Genomic DNA, 14,571 nt, shown 5'->3' with positions numbered 1-14,571 from the left:
TTTATACCGAACCCTAACAATCTACCTTTTGTAGACCATATAAACCGTATAAGAAATGACAATAGACTTGAAAACTTGCGTTGGGTCACTTGTTCTGAAAACAATAAGAACAAAGGTAAATTAAGAGATATTGTATTCGAATTTGTCGACGAACTAGAAGATGAAGCAATTGAAATTACAGACTATGGTAAGCATACGTTTGAGTTTTACTACTATAGCGAAGAACAGGACTCTTTCTACCTTTATACCGGCGTAAACTATAGGAAATTACAAGTATGTTTTACTAAGGAAGGCTGTGCTTATGTAAACGCTAGAGATACAGATGGAAAATACATTAGACTATATCTTAACAAATTCAAGAAGCTATATGGCATACAATTTTAAAACAATATATTTTTACATATATTAAATGTTTCAGGTTGAAAAACAAAGAACAAAAGTAGCAGATACAAAACCGTTAGACTATATCTTTACAAACGCCGGTAGGACTATATCAGATGAAGAAATTTCATCCCGAATTGTCTTTCATATAACTACGGAAAAGTGCTGAAAAAGTATTGAAAAATAATGTTTAGGTGAAGAGGTGAGATTTCACCCGTTTTCTCACCTGTTTTCTCACCTGTTTTCTCACCCGTTGAATTTTCATGAATTTTGTGCTGAATTCGACAAAAATGAGTTTTTGGTTGAAAAAAGAGGTGGAGCCAAAAGTGGCTCGACCTCAAAACAAGCATTTTGTGAAGAATATACCAACCCGCGGAAAACAGCGGGTTGCTTTTTATACAAAATTCAACAGGTGAATTTTCATGAATTTCCTTAAGATAGAAAAAATAAAACTAACTTTATTTTTTTTAAGTTTGGTCATCCTTCACTGTATGACAAATATACTATATTTTACTTAAAAATATGCAAGCGGCTCATAGCTCAGTGGTATGGCTATCGCTACAGGCGTCGAAGACCTCGGTTCAAATCCCGATTCGCGCAAGTTTTTCCTTTTATGCAGTGAAATTTCATGTACATAGGTTACTTTGGTGTTAGACCCTAGTGAAGAAAATAGAACGATATAAGTTTACATTTGTAAGGTTACTTTGGTGTTAGACCCTAGTGAAGAAAATAGAACGATAGGAGTTTACATTTGTAAAGTTGGACGATAAAAATCTCTGCTACTGTCAGTAAAAGTACTGTTTCAGAGCAATACTTGTACTGTTTCAGAGCAATACTTGTACTGTTTCAGAGCAATACTTGTACTGTTTCAGAGCAATACTTGTACTGTTTCAGAGCAATACTTGTACTGTTTCAGAGCAATACTTGTACTGTTTCAGAGCAATACTTGTACTGTTTCAGAACAATACTTGTACTGTTTCAGAGCAATACTTGTACTGTTTCAGAACAATACTTGTACTGTTTCAGAACAAAGTTCTGAAAAAGCTCTCAATTTGTGAGAAAAATTTTCTGTTTCAGAACAATATTTGTACTGCTTCAGAACAATACTTGTACTGCTTCAAGACAATATTTGTACTGTTTCAAGACAATATTTGTACTGCTTCAAGACAATATTTGTACTGCTTCAGAACAATGTCCGACGTCCCACCAACCGAGTCCATTCCCAAGCCAGTTCACGAACAAATCTAATGGCGAAACATTCACAAAAGGCACTTACAACGGTATTGAAGTCTTACGTAGAGACAAGGATGGTTATATAAATGCAACAAATATGTGTCAGCAGTTTAGGAAGGACTTTAGAAGGTTGTTGGAAAATAAGTCCTGGGAAGAGTATTATACGGCATTTTGTGAAGAATATACCAACCGCCGGAATTCCGGCGGTTGCTTTTTATACAAAGTTCATGCAGGAATTCCTGAGTTTTGGTTGAAAGAATACGGTGGAGCCAAAAGTGGCTCGACCTCAAAACAAACATTTTATGAGCTTACAAAGGGTGTTATGAATGAATTCAGCAACATATATCCTGACCTCGTTCATTTTGTTGCTGAATTCAGCAAAAATAATGTTTAGGTGAAGAGGTGAGATTTCACCTCTTTTTTCACCTGTTTTTTCACCTCATGAATTTTCATGAATTTCTTCGTAAATGTTTTGTCAAACATGAACGTAAATGTTTTGTCGAAACTTCATCGTAATGAGCGTAAATCAGACAAAAATAATGTTTAGGTGAAGAGGTGAGATTTCACCTCTTTTTTCACCTGTTTTTTCACCTCATGAATTTTCCCGAAATAAAAAATAAAGTTGGTTTTTTTAAAAAAATATTTTTTATTTTTATTGTAAGAACATGTTAGCAACTACAGCACCAAACTCGTTAGTTATGAATCCAACATCTATGTTAGTAGAGATGAAAAACTTCATTCCTTCTTCATATACTTTCGAAACAAAAATCCAGAAGATAAAGCAAGAACTTTTAACAAGTAATTTAGACTGTACGCACAGGATGAAACAAATGAACAGTATCTTTATGAAATGCAGGACATTATTGACCATTTACCAAATTGCCTGAAATTCAGCAGCAAAACTCACTATTCCGAATTTGACGAATTGAAGTGAAACCAACTGACTCAGTAGAAATAAAGAAGTTCATACGAAAGGTAAACTATGAATTCCTTGGATTTCATTGCAACCACAAAGTCATGGACAAAGATTGCGACATGGTATATAAGAACATCTCTGACATATAAAATCCGAAGAATTTAAGACCTACGACAACTTTGTTTCATTAGTTGCAAAATGTGTTTGGGAAATAAGAGATAAAGATAGTAGGGGTAAGGTATGGAACGAACAAATAAGACCCGCTATGTTCGAGATGAAGAGAGCAATTGACGCCTTAGTTGTTTTAGCAGGTAAGGTTTCAGAATATAACGCAAAAATGAACCCGCAATGTTCAAAATGTAAGGCAGCAATTAGGAAATATAACTACTCAGTCAAAGAGATAGAAAGAATGAGAAACGACTATGCAGACTTAAAGAAAGAAGCAGAAAAGCCAGCAGAAGATAAAATGGATATGTTGACATTTCTTAATAAAAACTATCCAACAGCAGAAGATTTCCTTCTATCTGACGTCAAGAAGAAGTATAAAGAAACTTTCGGTATCGTTAAAACTTTTGACATACTGACAGAAGAAATAGAAGCTACGAAATTGTTTAGGATTTCAAATATACATCGTACAATTCATGTAAAACGCTTATAAAATAACAGGTGAAAAAAGAGGTGAAAAAAGAGGTGAAATCTCACCTCTTCACCTAAAATATATTTTTGGGTCATTTACGCTCATTACGAAGAAGTCTTGACAAAACATTTACGATGAAATCATGAAAATTCATGTACGAAGAAGTCTTGACAAAACATGTACGATGAAATCATGAAAATTCATGAGGTGAAAAAACAGGTGAAAAAAGAGGTGAAATCTCACCTCTTCACCTAAAATATATTTTTGCTGAATTCCGTATGAAATTTCATGAATTTCCTTAAGACAGAAAAAATAAAGTTAGTTTTTTATAAAATATTTTTTTTATTTTGTATGTAAGAACAGAAATGTTAAACATTGAGTTTGAAACAGTTAAAAAGATAGACAATGACACCAAATTGGTTAGAATAGGTGATTTAAACGTAAGATACTCAAAGAAATACAACAAATATTCTTTGTCAGACATTATATCTCCATCTGGAAAGAAAACATCCCACGACTGGGTTAGAATTGCTTCTACTCAGAAAATTTTGACAAGAAATCCTGAGCTTATGATATCGGTAAGATTTCATGGAACTACAGCATATCTCATTGACAAAAGTCTTATACCAATAGTTTTGTTATGGTTAGACCCAGTTGTTGGATATAATTTCATAACATATGGTTCATTCGATACGGAACGTTGCAGTGAAGGCTTACTTTACATCGTTCAGAAACCGAAGGACTTCAATACAAGAGATATAAGATAGGAAGAACATATAATATAACTCAAAGATATGACAGTACAGTCAATAGAGTTAAGGTTGTGTTCGTTAACGATATGAGAGCTGCAGAAACAGAACTACTCGAAAAGTTTGAGAAAATGTATGGTGCTCCCACGAAAGGTAAAGAAACGTTTGAAGTAGATGAGATAGATAAAGCTATAAAATTATTTGACGAAGTTGCTGAAAAATACATGTAAAGCGTTTATTTTTGGTCTTTTGTGAAAGATAGAAAAAATAAAGTTAGTTTTATTTTTTTTATTTTTTTTATTTTGTATGTAAGAACAGATATGTCAACAACAGAGAACACAACAACAGTTATAGTCCATGAAGCTATAAATGAAGAATATGAGTGGGTTCAGTTTAACAAACAACTCCGTCTCATTCGTTCGGTCAAAGACGATATGTACCAAATGCAAAGTATTTTGACTGCATGTGCTACACCAGATACTAAGAAACCACAAGACTGGTTTAGGAACCAAAACACTATTGAACTCCTCAGTGAGTTTGAACATGTAGAACTTAAAAAGATGTACCAAGACAGACAAAACTTACCATCGCATCTAAAAGGTATATATGTTCATAAGTTCCTAGTTAGTTCAATAGCAATGTGGGCTTCACCTCGCTATGCATGGTATGTTTGTAAACTTCTTGACGAACTTTGTACAAAGCAGAGAGAAGATATGATGAAAGAAGACAAAAGCATTCAGAAAAGAATACCACGTTCGGTACCAAAAGGAAAGGAAAAGAACTATAAGTATATGATTTACACTGAAGAGATGGAAAATGAAGAAGACAGAGATATGGTTATGTTGCATTTAGTCAGAAGAAACAACAAAAGCTTTTACGACCTTGCTAAGATTTACAAATCTGACAGAAATTGGTTCTATCGCGAAACTTACCGATTTCAATGACACCGAATGAAGATGTGAAACAAATAGTTCAAGATACTTTACCTCAAACACACTATGATATGAAAGGTTGTACAATACTTACATTCAAAGAAGATTTGCCATTGTTAAAGGAAAAAATAACAGAGTATTTTGACAACTTCAAACAAGCAGAGTAAATTGCACTCTTTATTTTTACGCTTGACTTCAGATGGCTCAGGTAGGTAAATTGCCTCGTCAAATCCTTCTGGCATTCCGAGTCCTTCCTTCCGACATTCCAAGTTCTTCCTTCCGACATTCCAAGTCCTTCCTTCCGACAAGAAAAAAATTTCCCGACAACTGGAAAAAAATTTCCAGTTGTCCGTCGTAAACCATTCAAATTTTCGAAAATTGAGAACTTTTTGGTCGAACTTCAGAAAAAGTTTTTCCTTCCAACAGGAAAAGTTTTTCCTTCCAACAGGAAAAGTTTTTCCTTCCAACAGGAAAAGTTCTTCCTTCCAACAGGAAAAGTTCTTCCTTCCAACAGGAAAAGTTCTTCCTTCCGACAGGACACAAACGAATGTCCGACGTTCCTCTTCCTGAATGCCTTCCAAAGCCAGAAGAACCGAAAGCTGCAGAACCACAACAGACTTACTTACTAAGACTAAACTCTTTATTTTTCAAGCTTGACTTTTTACAATTTGAACTTTGTTTGCGTAGATATGAATTCTGAAAGAAGTATGAGGGTCTTGTATGACTTTGTACTTCTCCCATAGTTCATGTCTGTCAAACTTACCTGCCATGGACTCTTTCATAAGTTCCATGAAATGTCTTCGGACAATCCAGGGAAAAGTATGATATCAGTAAGTATTCTTTTAACATCCTTACTTAAACTCTTTGCTGTCTGTACACAAATGACAACAGAGATGTTAAAGTGTCTGAGCTTCTTAAGAATTCGACACATGTCTTGTTCTCTGTTCTTTAACAAAGGATGAGAAGCAAAGTCATCTAAGATAAGAAGACATCTATGAGGGTAAGTCTTCCAATCGTAAGATTGCAATTTCTTCGAAATGTATTCTATCTCTTTCTGTTTGTTTCTGAAGTGTTTCTTCTCTAATATTCTCTGCATTTCCTCATTTGGGTCTTTAAACTTCGAATTTATATACTCATTTATAGCATTGTACTTCAAAACTCTTCTTTGGTACTTCTTTATCCAATCTAACAACTCAGAGTCTTTTATACATACTAACTTAGACTTCTTTATAATATCTTTGAACGAATTGACGGTTTGGTCAAATTGACCAGATGTCGAACAAATAACAACTAACTCATAGAATGGGTTCTTCTCATCTAGTTCTTGTTGTTGTGCAGCCATTTTAAGATAAGTGAAAGTCTTACCCGACCCAGGTGGTGCAATTAGACCTGTTATACCATTTTGAGCAAATAGGAACTTGTCATGTATGGGTTTTATCTGAGCATTTTCTAACTTCCTCTTGTTCTTGTTTAAAACATTCTCAAATTTCTTGTCAATGTCAGCAAACTTTTTTTCTAACATATTTTAGAAAAATTAAAATTTTTATCTTTTAGAAAATGTCTAGCGATTTCGCTATCTATATTCGAGACAAGCTTTTTGACTCTAAAACATCTGTCGACCATAAAATCTTACATAGTGTAAACAAGAAAGGTGAATTTGTTCTAAAGTTCTGTTTCTGGGAATATGACAAGAACCATAAAACATTAAGCAGAGAAGTCTTTAAGTTTGTCAATGACAGACTTGTTGACAGAGATGACGCCGATTGGAGAGATGAAGTCCAACAAAAGTTCTTAGAATGCAAAGAAGACACATGCGCTGTTCTTGAAGATGAAATAGAAAACAGAATAGAAGAGCTATTAAAGGACAAAGACCTTTTACAAAAATATGGTTGCGCCAAATTTGACATAACTCCACCAGAGAAGAAGAAGAAGAGAGAAAAGAAAGAAAAGAAAGTAGAAGAAGAGAAGAAAGAACCTGAACCAGTTCCAGAGAAGGTGAGATATGACATGTAAAAATAAAATTTTATTTTTAGAACATTTCTGGGTCAATGTCAATGTTCTCTTCCTCTTTAGGAGCAAACACTGGCTTAGACTCTAAAATCTTTTTACCCAACTTACCTTGAACTTCAACTATCTTAGACTCATAATATTCATAGTCGTCTGTCTTCTTTGGTTCATAAGGTATAACAAGTTTGTATGCTTTGCCTTCTTTAAGGTTTGAGAACCTTCTGTCAAAATTTTCTTTGACTGTTAACAAACCTTCTATGTCTAAGTCTTCAAATTTCGCACCATTTTTAGTCACAATAGCAAACTTAACTGGTTCGATGTTCCAAACTTTGTCAAATGTAGACTTTTCAAAATGGTAGAAGTAAACATTCAAATAAGCGAATGGGTCTAGTTCTTCTTTGACTTCTGTCATGTACTTATTTACTGAGATGAATTTCGTCATCTTTTCTATCGGATAAAAAAAGATTTTTTTAAAAAATGTTTTAAAATGGTATGCCATATAGCTTCTTGAATTTGTTAAGAAGTATTTTAACGTTTTTTCCATCTGTATCTCTAGCGTTTACATAAGCATAGCCATTAGTAAAACATACTTGTAATTTTCTATAGTTTACGCCGGTATAAAAGTAGAAAGAGTCTTGTTCTTCGCTATAGTAGTAAAACTCAAACGTATGCTTACCATAGTCTGTAATTTCAATTGTTTCATCTTCTAGTTCGTCGACAAATTCGAATACAATATCTCTAAATTTGCCTCTGTTCTTACTGTTTTCAGAACAAGTAACCCAACGTAAATTTTCAAGTCTATTGTCATTTCTTATATGGTTTATATGGTCTACAAAAGGTAAATTGTTAGGGTTCGGTATAAAATGAGTTGCAATGACAACATGTTTAAAATAGTGTTTTCCACCAATCCTCATCCTAGCATATCCGTTATTTTGCTCCCATTCGCTTAAAACTCTTTTTGTCTTTTTGTTTCTGACTTCAAATGACTCACAACAGTGAATTTCATATTTCTCATCTAACAAACAAGTTTTCCAACGGTCTTCTCCAACAAACTCAGCGTACATTTCAAATAAAATAAAAAAATATATTTTTTGAAAATATATTGTTTTAAATGGTATGCCATATTTTACTATTTCATGCAATGTTTTACTTCTCATCTAACAAACATGTTGTCTGACGGTCTTCTCCAACAAACTCAGCGTACATTTTTATAAAAATAAAAAAAAATATTTTTTTATTCTTGAGCTTGTTGTTGCATTTGTTCCATTTGTTGCATTTGTTGTTCTTGAGCTATTTGTTGTTGAAGTTGTTCTTGTAATACAATACTTTCACCAGTTGCATCTTCCAATTCGAAACTTTCTGCCGTCATTGACAAATACATAGGACATAAAAGTTTTACAGGAACAAAGTTTGCGTCAACTAATGTCAACGTTATACTTGCCAAAGTGTTTGAGTTCACTAAGGTTGAAAATTCTGCATTCGAATGAACAATAGGCAAACCAGCAGAGAAAGTATTGTTTATACGCATAAGTATCTTTTGGTCATAATAGTTTCTGTCGACATTCGAATAACACTTTGAACCTAAGTTTGAAACAATATATAAAATAGGTGTACTTAAAGTCAATGGAACAGACATTCCTTGTATGACACCTTTTCCTGTTATAGGAAACTGTTGGTAGTAAAAACCAGAAATAAGTTTTGTATTATAGCTCATATTGTTTATAGTAAACTCAGTCGGACATCCAAACATAATGAAACCTGCTCTAGTTGCAGCACATGTTACATCCGTCCTTAAAGTATTAAATAAGTCAACAAAACCTGTTGGTGGTATATCTGAGTAAGTATCTTCAAAGGAGTATTTTTTACCATTCACAACAATAAAGTCTTCTGGTGTCAAAAGAGCAAAACAGGCTTTAGTCGTCATTGTGTTTAAAGTTAGTTTACAATATCGTCCTTGAGGACTTTGTAAGTTTGTTGTTATAGAATTATATGACTCAGGGTTTTTAGTCGTAATAGTATAAACCATTATATCTTCTGCCATTTACTTAGCAAATAAATTTTAATGAAATGTTGTGGTCGTCAAATATTTTTATGACGTCTGGGAAACTATACTTTAAGTTCAACGTTTCACCTCCTTTCATAACGTATATCTTGTCAATGACATTATATGAAACACCACAGCAACTAATGTCGGGTTCTATTTCTTTGATGTTTATATCGTCTGCCTCTGTCAAAAGTTTCAATAGTTCTTTCAAGACTTCATGAGGTGCAATGACATATGAGTTCACTTTTACAGGGTTGTGTTCGACCAAGTTTAACATTATACTTAAAGCTTGACAAATCTTCTCCTGAGTTTGAAGTTTGTCTTTAAGTTGTTGGTAGTCGTTTCGAATATCTGCAACAGAACTTAAGTCTCTGCTAACTTCAGGATATGTTGGTTCTTTTACAGGAACAATTGTTATACCATCTTCGTCTTCGTATGGTTTCCCCACTTCAACATCTCTGTCTTTGACATTGACAACAACACTTTGACTGTTTGTTTGAGTTGGTGAATTTAACTTCACATCTGCCACCGCCATTAAACCTTTTGAAACACTCACGCTTCTATTTTTCGGAAATGACATTTTACTTAGAATAAAAAGATGGACGTATTCGAGTATCTCTTCGAATTGAAGCAGAACAAAGTTTACACACACAAACAATACAAATACATTGACAGAATAGTTCTTTATACAAACAATGGAAAATGTTATAGAATAGCAGTCTTTGCTGAACCAAAATATTTTCATAAAGCAAAGAAAGTTGGTATAACTGAAATGGTGAAAGTTCTTGACGTTGACAAAAATATAACAACAAAACTTACAGATATTTCTAAAGGTAAGTTTATAATACAATTTTATGTCAAAACTGGCGTACTGTCAATATTTGACGGAGAGAAGTCAGTTCAAGAACAACTTACTGACCTGCTGCCAAAATCTGCTCGATGGAAGCTGTCGTTATACCAATCTGAGGAGCCCCAGCAGGTTTCATCGAACGAATTTTCAAAAGAGCATCTTCTGTGAAAAGTGCTATTGGTTTTGTAAACTTCTTTGCTTTCAATTCATCTGGACCGTCTCTGTCACCAGTATATTGTATTTGAACTGTACCAACAGTTGAAATACCACCCATAAAGTCTTCTGAGTCAGCAAATGGAATGCCAAGCCAAAAGTTTGAACGGTCTCCATTTGTATATTGAGTTTTTTGACCTCCTGTATGAGTCCATACTTTCACATATGGCATAATAGAACTTTGCATTTCAGGGTTAATGGTTGTTGTGAAGTTGTTGTTAAAGTTCATAGCATCTAATGTCAAGTTGTATGACCTCATATCCTCAACTGTAGAATATTCTTCTCTTGGATAATATTTGCCATCTATGTTTATATGATATTTAATACCAGGGTTGTAGAAACAAGAATAGTCATTTATAGTTCGTCTGAACAGTACAAACATAGTATCTGCATGTTTCATTGCAGTTGTTAAGGCAATATCTGTTCTTGCACCTGGGTCAGCACTTTGGTTTCCAACTTCACCTGCAAAGTCTTTGACAGATATTTGTGTATAGGGAACATAAGTGGAACTGCAATATATTTGGCAGCTAAAGCATTTGAAATATCTGGGTCCAACATATAGACTGCAAGTCTGCTTTCTATTCTCTTGCATTCAAATTTTTCGCATGTGAACTTAACTGGGTCCCAAGCATCTCCAGCAGCATTGAAATAATAGTTTACTTCAGTGTTGAGGTTTGAGAAACCAAAGTCTAAGTCAACTTTGTTTTTGCAAAAGTCGGCGAATGACATTTTATTTGTTCCCACTACTTCTGTAAGAGTGAATGGGTCTTGTGTTGGTGCAATGACTAAGTTATTTTTGCTTGGAGTAAGTTCGATAGAAATTTTTCCTGCCCAGTTTGGCAAGTATCTTAAAAACCTGAAGATGAGGAAAGATGACAAAGGAACTCTAAGTTTCAGTTTTACTTTGGTTACTGCTGCTGCAGTTTGTCCAGAAAGGTTAACATAAACTCCTGGAACGTTAGGGTCAAGTCTTCTTATTTTCTCAATAGTTGCATACTGGTCTGTTTGTTCTCTAGCTTGTGGTTGTACTGAGTTTCTCAAAGCGAACCATTCATAGTTTGCCCATGTTACTGTTTGAACTAAGTCAGAGTTAGAATATATCTTATATCCCATGAAAACTTCTGGAGCATATTGGTATCCGACATAGAAAATTCCATTGCAACCTTTCTTGTCAGACAACTTGGCAGAAGGTTTTATTTCAATGTCTTGTTCCACGTATAAGAAAGAGTTGTCAATAGAAATTATATGAAACCTGTCGCAAGCAATATCTACTGTTGTTGAAGAACCTTCTCCAAACTCACCTACGTTTCCATAAGAAACAGCAGTTGTATATTCGTAAGTTCCAGGAACTATTTCTGACCTTCTAATGGCATTGTCGCATTCGTTATACCATTCGGAAACATTTCCATTCATAGCATCCAAAACTGTTGGCGTTATATTCTGAGCGGCGTACATTTCATATGAGTAAAAATATAGAATAGTTGGATTTATATGTCATAATAGAACCCACGTGGACCAAGCTTTACTTTCTTCCTGACTGAGTTTTTAACTCTTCTTTTTCCTTCATTGCCCTCTGCTTGAAGTTGTTGCATCTTTGCATTATGTTCATCTAGTATGTTGCAAATTTCCCATGTCCTTTTTGCCTTTTGGCTCTGGTCGCCCATCTCAGGTAACCTATATCCTAGAAAGAGTTTGTCATAGTCTGTATTTGAGTCTTCGCGTATTGTTTGCATGACTCTTTCCTGAGTTTCCGGTTCAAGCTCTTCAAACAGTGCCTGTCCATATGGAATATGCTCGTTTCCAAATATATGTTTTTGTAGCCATTCTGGTTTTCTTTCCATGTTACCAACTATATCTTTTGTGAATGGGAAAGCTTCTACCCAATCTTTCAGTCTTGCGTCGTTTATTTCTGTAGTTGGTTTTATTTTGTCAAGGAACATGTTTTTCAATACTAACATTTCATTTGGTACTGTCCATTTGAGTTTTCTTAAATATTCATCCCTTCTCGGTTCATTGTCTGCAAAGTAAGTTTTTATGACATTTTGCAAACTTTCGTTTGCAAGGTCATGTACAATAGGTTCTCTTCCTTCTATCTCCCTAACTTTCTTTCTAAACTCTTCACCAAATATACCATCTCTATGGTTCTGTGTAGTTCTTTGAGATAAATGTTCTAGAACGTCAGGTGTTATATTTCCATCAGCCATGTTCATTTCATACTGGTCCAAAATATCTGCATGTTTCATATCTTTCAATGGCATTAAAGCCGCGCTTAAAATACCAGCTATATCTGGTTCACCATTGACTTCCATTGCGTCTACAACTTCTTGGAATTGTGGTTGTAAGTTTATGAACCACCTATCCGAATTAGCTTTATGACCCCATCTCATTGTAGTTCCATCGTCTGCAGAAACAAAAGTAGGTTTGTTTCCATCTTGGTTAGGTTCTGAATGAACTTTAAACAATGTTTCATTTCTATATGTTTTCTTGAAATTTAACCTTTTATTTTCACCGAGTTCATCCGAAGATTGAACGTTAAATGCTCGTAAGTAAAAAGGGTTGTTGTATTTGTGTACATTTTTTTTCAGTTCTTCCATTCTATGCTGAATATTTTCATCTGGTGTTGGAGTCTTTTGTATGTCGGCAAACATTTTTCGATATTCTTCTACTATGTCAGCCGAATCTTTCTTAGACTCTTGGAAAGATTCCATATTCACCTCATGCTCTTGTTGAGGGTCAAGATTTTTTCGGCTGTTCCAAATCTTCATCTAGTTCTGTGAAGTTAGTTTCCAAAGGAGTGACTTGTTCGTTTCCTTCAGGCTCTTCTAGCTGTTGTTGCTGAACTATTTCTTCCATGTCTGGTTGTATCTGAACTTCTTCCTGTGGAGTTTTCTTGTACCTCATCTGCTGGCATTTCATATATTCCGAGACCGTTTTCAACAATTTCCCTATCTACGTCATCCGCATTCATAAGCTTTTGTTCTTTCGTTCCGTCTCTATTTTTTACGCGTTTCATGACGAAAGTTGAATTGTCATTTAGCTCTGACATCAAATATCTCGGAGTAAATTCATCCATGTCATTTGGATGATATGCTATTAAATCATATCCCTTAGCGAGCTTGTATTTTCCAGGTTTGAAATTATATCCCATTTGGTGCTGAACCATAAAGCTAAATAGGTTCGGGTCAGTATTTCCTTCCTTGAACTTTCTAATAGCTTCTTTATATCTGTCACTAAAGTCAAGAGTATCTGGGTAACCATAGTCTTCCTTAAGCATTTTTAAGAATTCTTGGTTTCCTTGTTCTCTACTTCTTTTATGTCCTTGCTCTGTTTGTGGTGCAGTGTTTTGAACTGTTGGTTGTGGTGCAGTGTTTTGAACTGTTGGTTGTGGTGCAGTGTTTTGAACTGTTGGTTGTTGTGCTGGTTGTTGTGTTGGTTGTTGTGTTGGTTGTTGTGTTGGTTTTGGTGCATGCCTGTGTCTGTGTCCATGTGACGATGTAAATGTTTTAGGTAGTCCTGGTGCAGGTGCTTCTCTTGGAGGGTTTGGTGGTATATAAATTCCAACAGCTGGTATATAAGTTCCACCAGCTGGCACATATGTTCCATCTGCAGCGTAATGTCCTACCTGACTTTTCGTTTTTAAGAAAGCATTTACTAGGTCTGTTTTGGTCTGTTGTAACTCTTTTTCTTGACTTTTCACAACAGTTGCTCTAACGGCGTCATAGGCACTTTGAACTGCCTGTCTCGTTGCTGCATCTGTTATTTTCGTCATATTTTGTGCTACTTCTTTTAACTCTTTGTCGAAACCTTCAGACTTCAGTTTCTTTCCAGATGAGAAGTCGTTCACTAGTTTCACCTTACTATGAAGAGCTTCGAAGGCGTTCTTAAAGTCAGCATTTGTTAAAGCTTCATTTGAACTGTCTTCATCCGCTTGTATTTTTGTCCTTATTGACCCTATAAGTTGGGCTGCTTTGGCGTTGGCTTGGGCATCTAACCAGTCATTGTTAGCTTTTATATATTCTGCGCTTTTCATTGCCTTTTGCATGGCTGCGTCGTTATTTTTACTTTCTTGTGCTAAGTTTTCATACTGTACGGTTTGGTTTTGCAACTGTAAAAGTTTTTCTGCCTTTACATTTGCTTCAACTTCTTTTTTATACTCATCGCTATCCATATATGTCTTCAGGGCTTTTTGTTTTATCTCTTCATCTTTCAGTATTTTATATTGAGTAGTATGGTTTTTCAAATTTATGACATCTTGTTCCATTTTGCTACTTCTGCTGCTTTTTCTGACACTTTTTTCGCATATTCCTCTGTACTTAGTTCTTTCAGTTGTTCTTCTTTCTTCTTTTTCTCTACGTTTAACTCATTGAGTTTCTTTGTGTGTCTGTCATATTCTAGTTTCTTTTCGTTTTCACTTATTTGTTTCTGTATGTCTATGTTTGACTTTTTGACATCTGTTATTTGATTTTTGAGTGAACTCAAATTCATTTGACTTTGAGGGTTATATGCTGTTCCGTCTGCAGCTCCACCATAGCCTGCCATTTTCGCTAAAAGTGCCGCTCTTAAACCTCCACTCTGTGCACCAACAACTCGGTTTAAAAGCATAGGATTG

General features: G+C 34.8%; 7 protein-coding genes and 3 pseudogenes across 10 annotated transcripts, besides 1 other annotated feature; 4 read left to right on the top strand and 6 right to left on the bottom strand.

Moving 5' to 3' along the window:
- Positions 1-14,571: part of a mobile genetic element that runs on past both edges of the window.
- On the top strand, positions 2,632-3,188 carry TVAGG3_0165250 (annotated as a pseudogene). Its single transcript has one exon. A coding segment is annotated over exon 1 (557 nt).
- Positions 4,237-5,015, top strand: TVAGG3_0165240 (annotated as a pseudogene). The gene has a single exon. A coding segment is annotated over exon 1 (779 nt).
- Positions 5,820-6,370, bottom strand: TVAGG3_0165230 (protein of unknown function, DUF4106 family; the record flags this gene model as incomplete). Its single annotated transcript, XM_051225119.1, has 1 exon — positions 5,820-6,370. A coding segment is annotated over one exon (551 nt), but the record flags the coding sequence as incomplete, so codon positions are not given.
- On the top strand, positions 6,406-6,861 carry TVAGG3_0165220 (uncharacterized protein; the record flags this gene model as incomplete). Its single annotated transcript, XM_051225118.1, has 1 exon — positions 6,406-6,861. The coding sequence occupies one exon, from the start codon at positions 6,406-6,408 to the stop codon at positions 6,859-6,861; it is 456 nt and encodes a 151-aa protein (XP_051110104.1).
- On the bottom strand, positions 6,878-7,297 carry TVAGG3_0165210 (protein of unknown function, DUF4108 family; the record flags this gene model as incomplete). The annotated part of the gene is made up of 1 exon (XM_051225117.1): positions 6,878-7,297. The coding sequence occupies one exon, from the start codon at positions 7,295-7,297 to the stop codon at positions 6,878-6,880; it is 420 nt and encodes a 139-aa protein (XP_051110103.1).
- Positions 7,338-7,919, bottom strand: TVAGG3_0165200 (His-Me finger endonucleases family; the record flags this gene model as incomplete). The annotated part of the gene is made up of 1 exon (XM_051225116.1): positions 7,338-7,919. The coding sequence occupies one exon, from the start codon at positions 7,917-7,919 to the stop codon at positions 7,338-7,340; it is 582 nt and encodes a 193-aa protein (XP_051110102.1).
- Positions 8,090-8,779, bottom strand: TVAGG3_0165190 (uncharacterized protein; the record flags this gene model as incomplete). Its single annotated transcript, XM_051225115.1, has 1 exon — positions 8,090-8,779. One exon carries the CDS (start codon positions 8,777-8,779, stop codon positions 8,090-8,092), a length of 690 nt encoding a protein of 229 aa, XP_051110101.1.
- On the bottom strand, positions 8,901-9,434 carry TVAGG3_0165180 (protein of unknown function, DUF4106 family; the record flags this gene model as incomplete). Its single annotated transcript, XM_051225114.1, has 1 exon — positions 8,901-9,434. One exon carries the CDS (start codon positions 9,432-9,434, stop codon positions 8,901-8,903), a length of 534 nt encoding a protein of 177 aa, XP_051110100.1.
- TVAGG3_0165170 (uncharacterized protein) lies at positions 9,498-9,917 on the top strand (the record flags this gene model as incomplete). The annotated part of the gene is made up of 1 exon (XM_051225113.1): positions 9,498-9,917. One exon carries the CDS (start codon positions 9,498-9,500, stop codon positions 9,915-9,917), a length of 420 nt encoding a protein of 139 aa, XP_051110099.1.
- Positions 11,681-12,681, bottom strand: TVAGG3_0165160 (annotated as a pseudogene). The gene has a single exon. A coding segment is annotated over exon 1 (1,001 nt).

Source organism: Trichomonas vaginalis, chromosome IV (genome assembly GCF_026262505.1).
Source record: "Trichomonas vaginalis G3 chromosome IV, whole genome shotgun sequence".
NCBI classification, from domain to species: domain Eukaryota; phylum Parabasalia; order Trichomonadida; family Trichomonadidae; genus Trichomonas; species Trichomonas vaginalis.
This window is presented reverse-complemented; position numbering and strand designations above follow the sequence as displayed.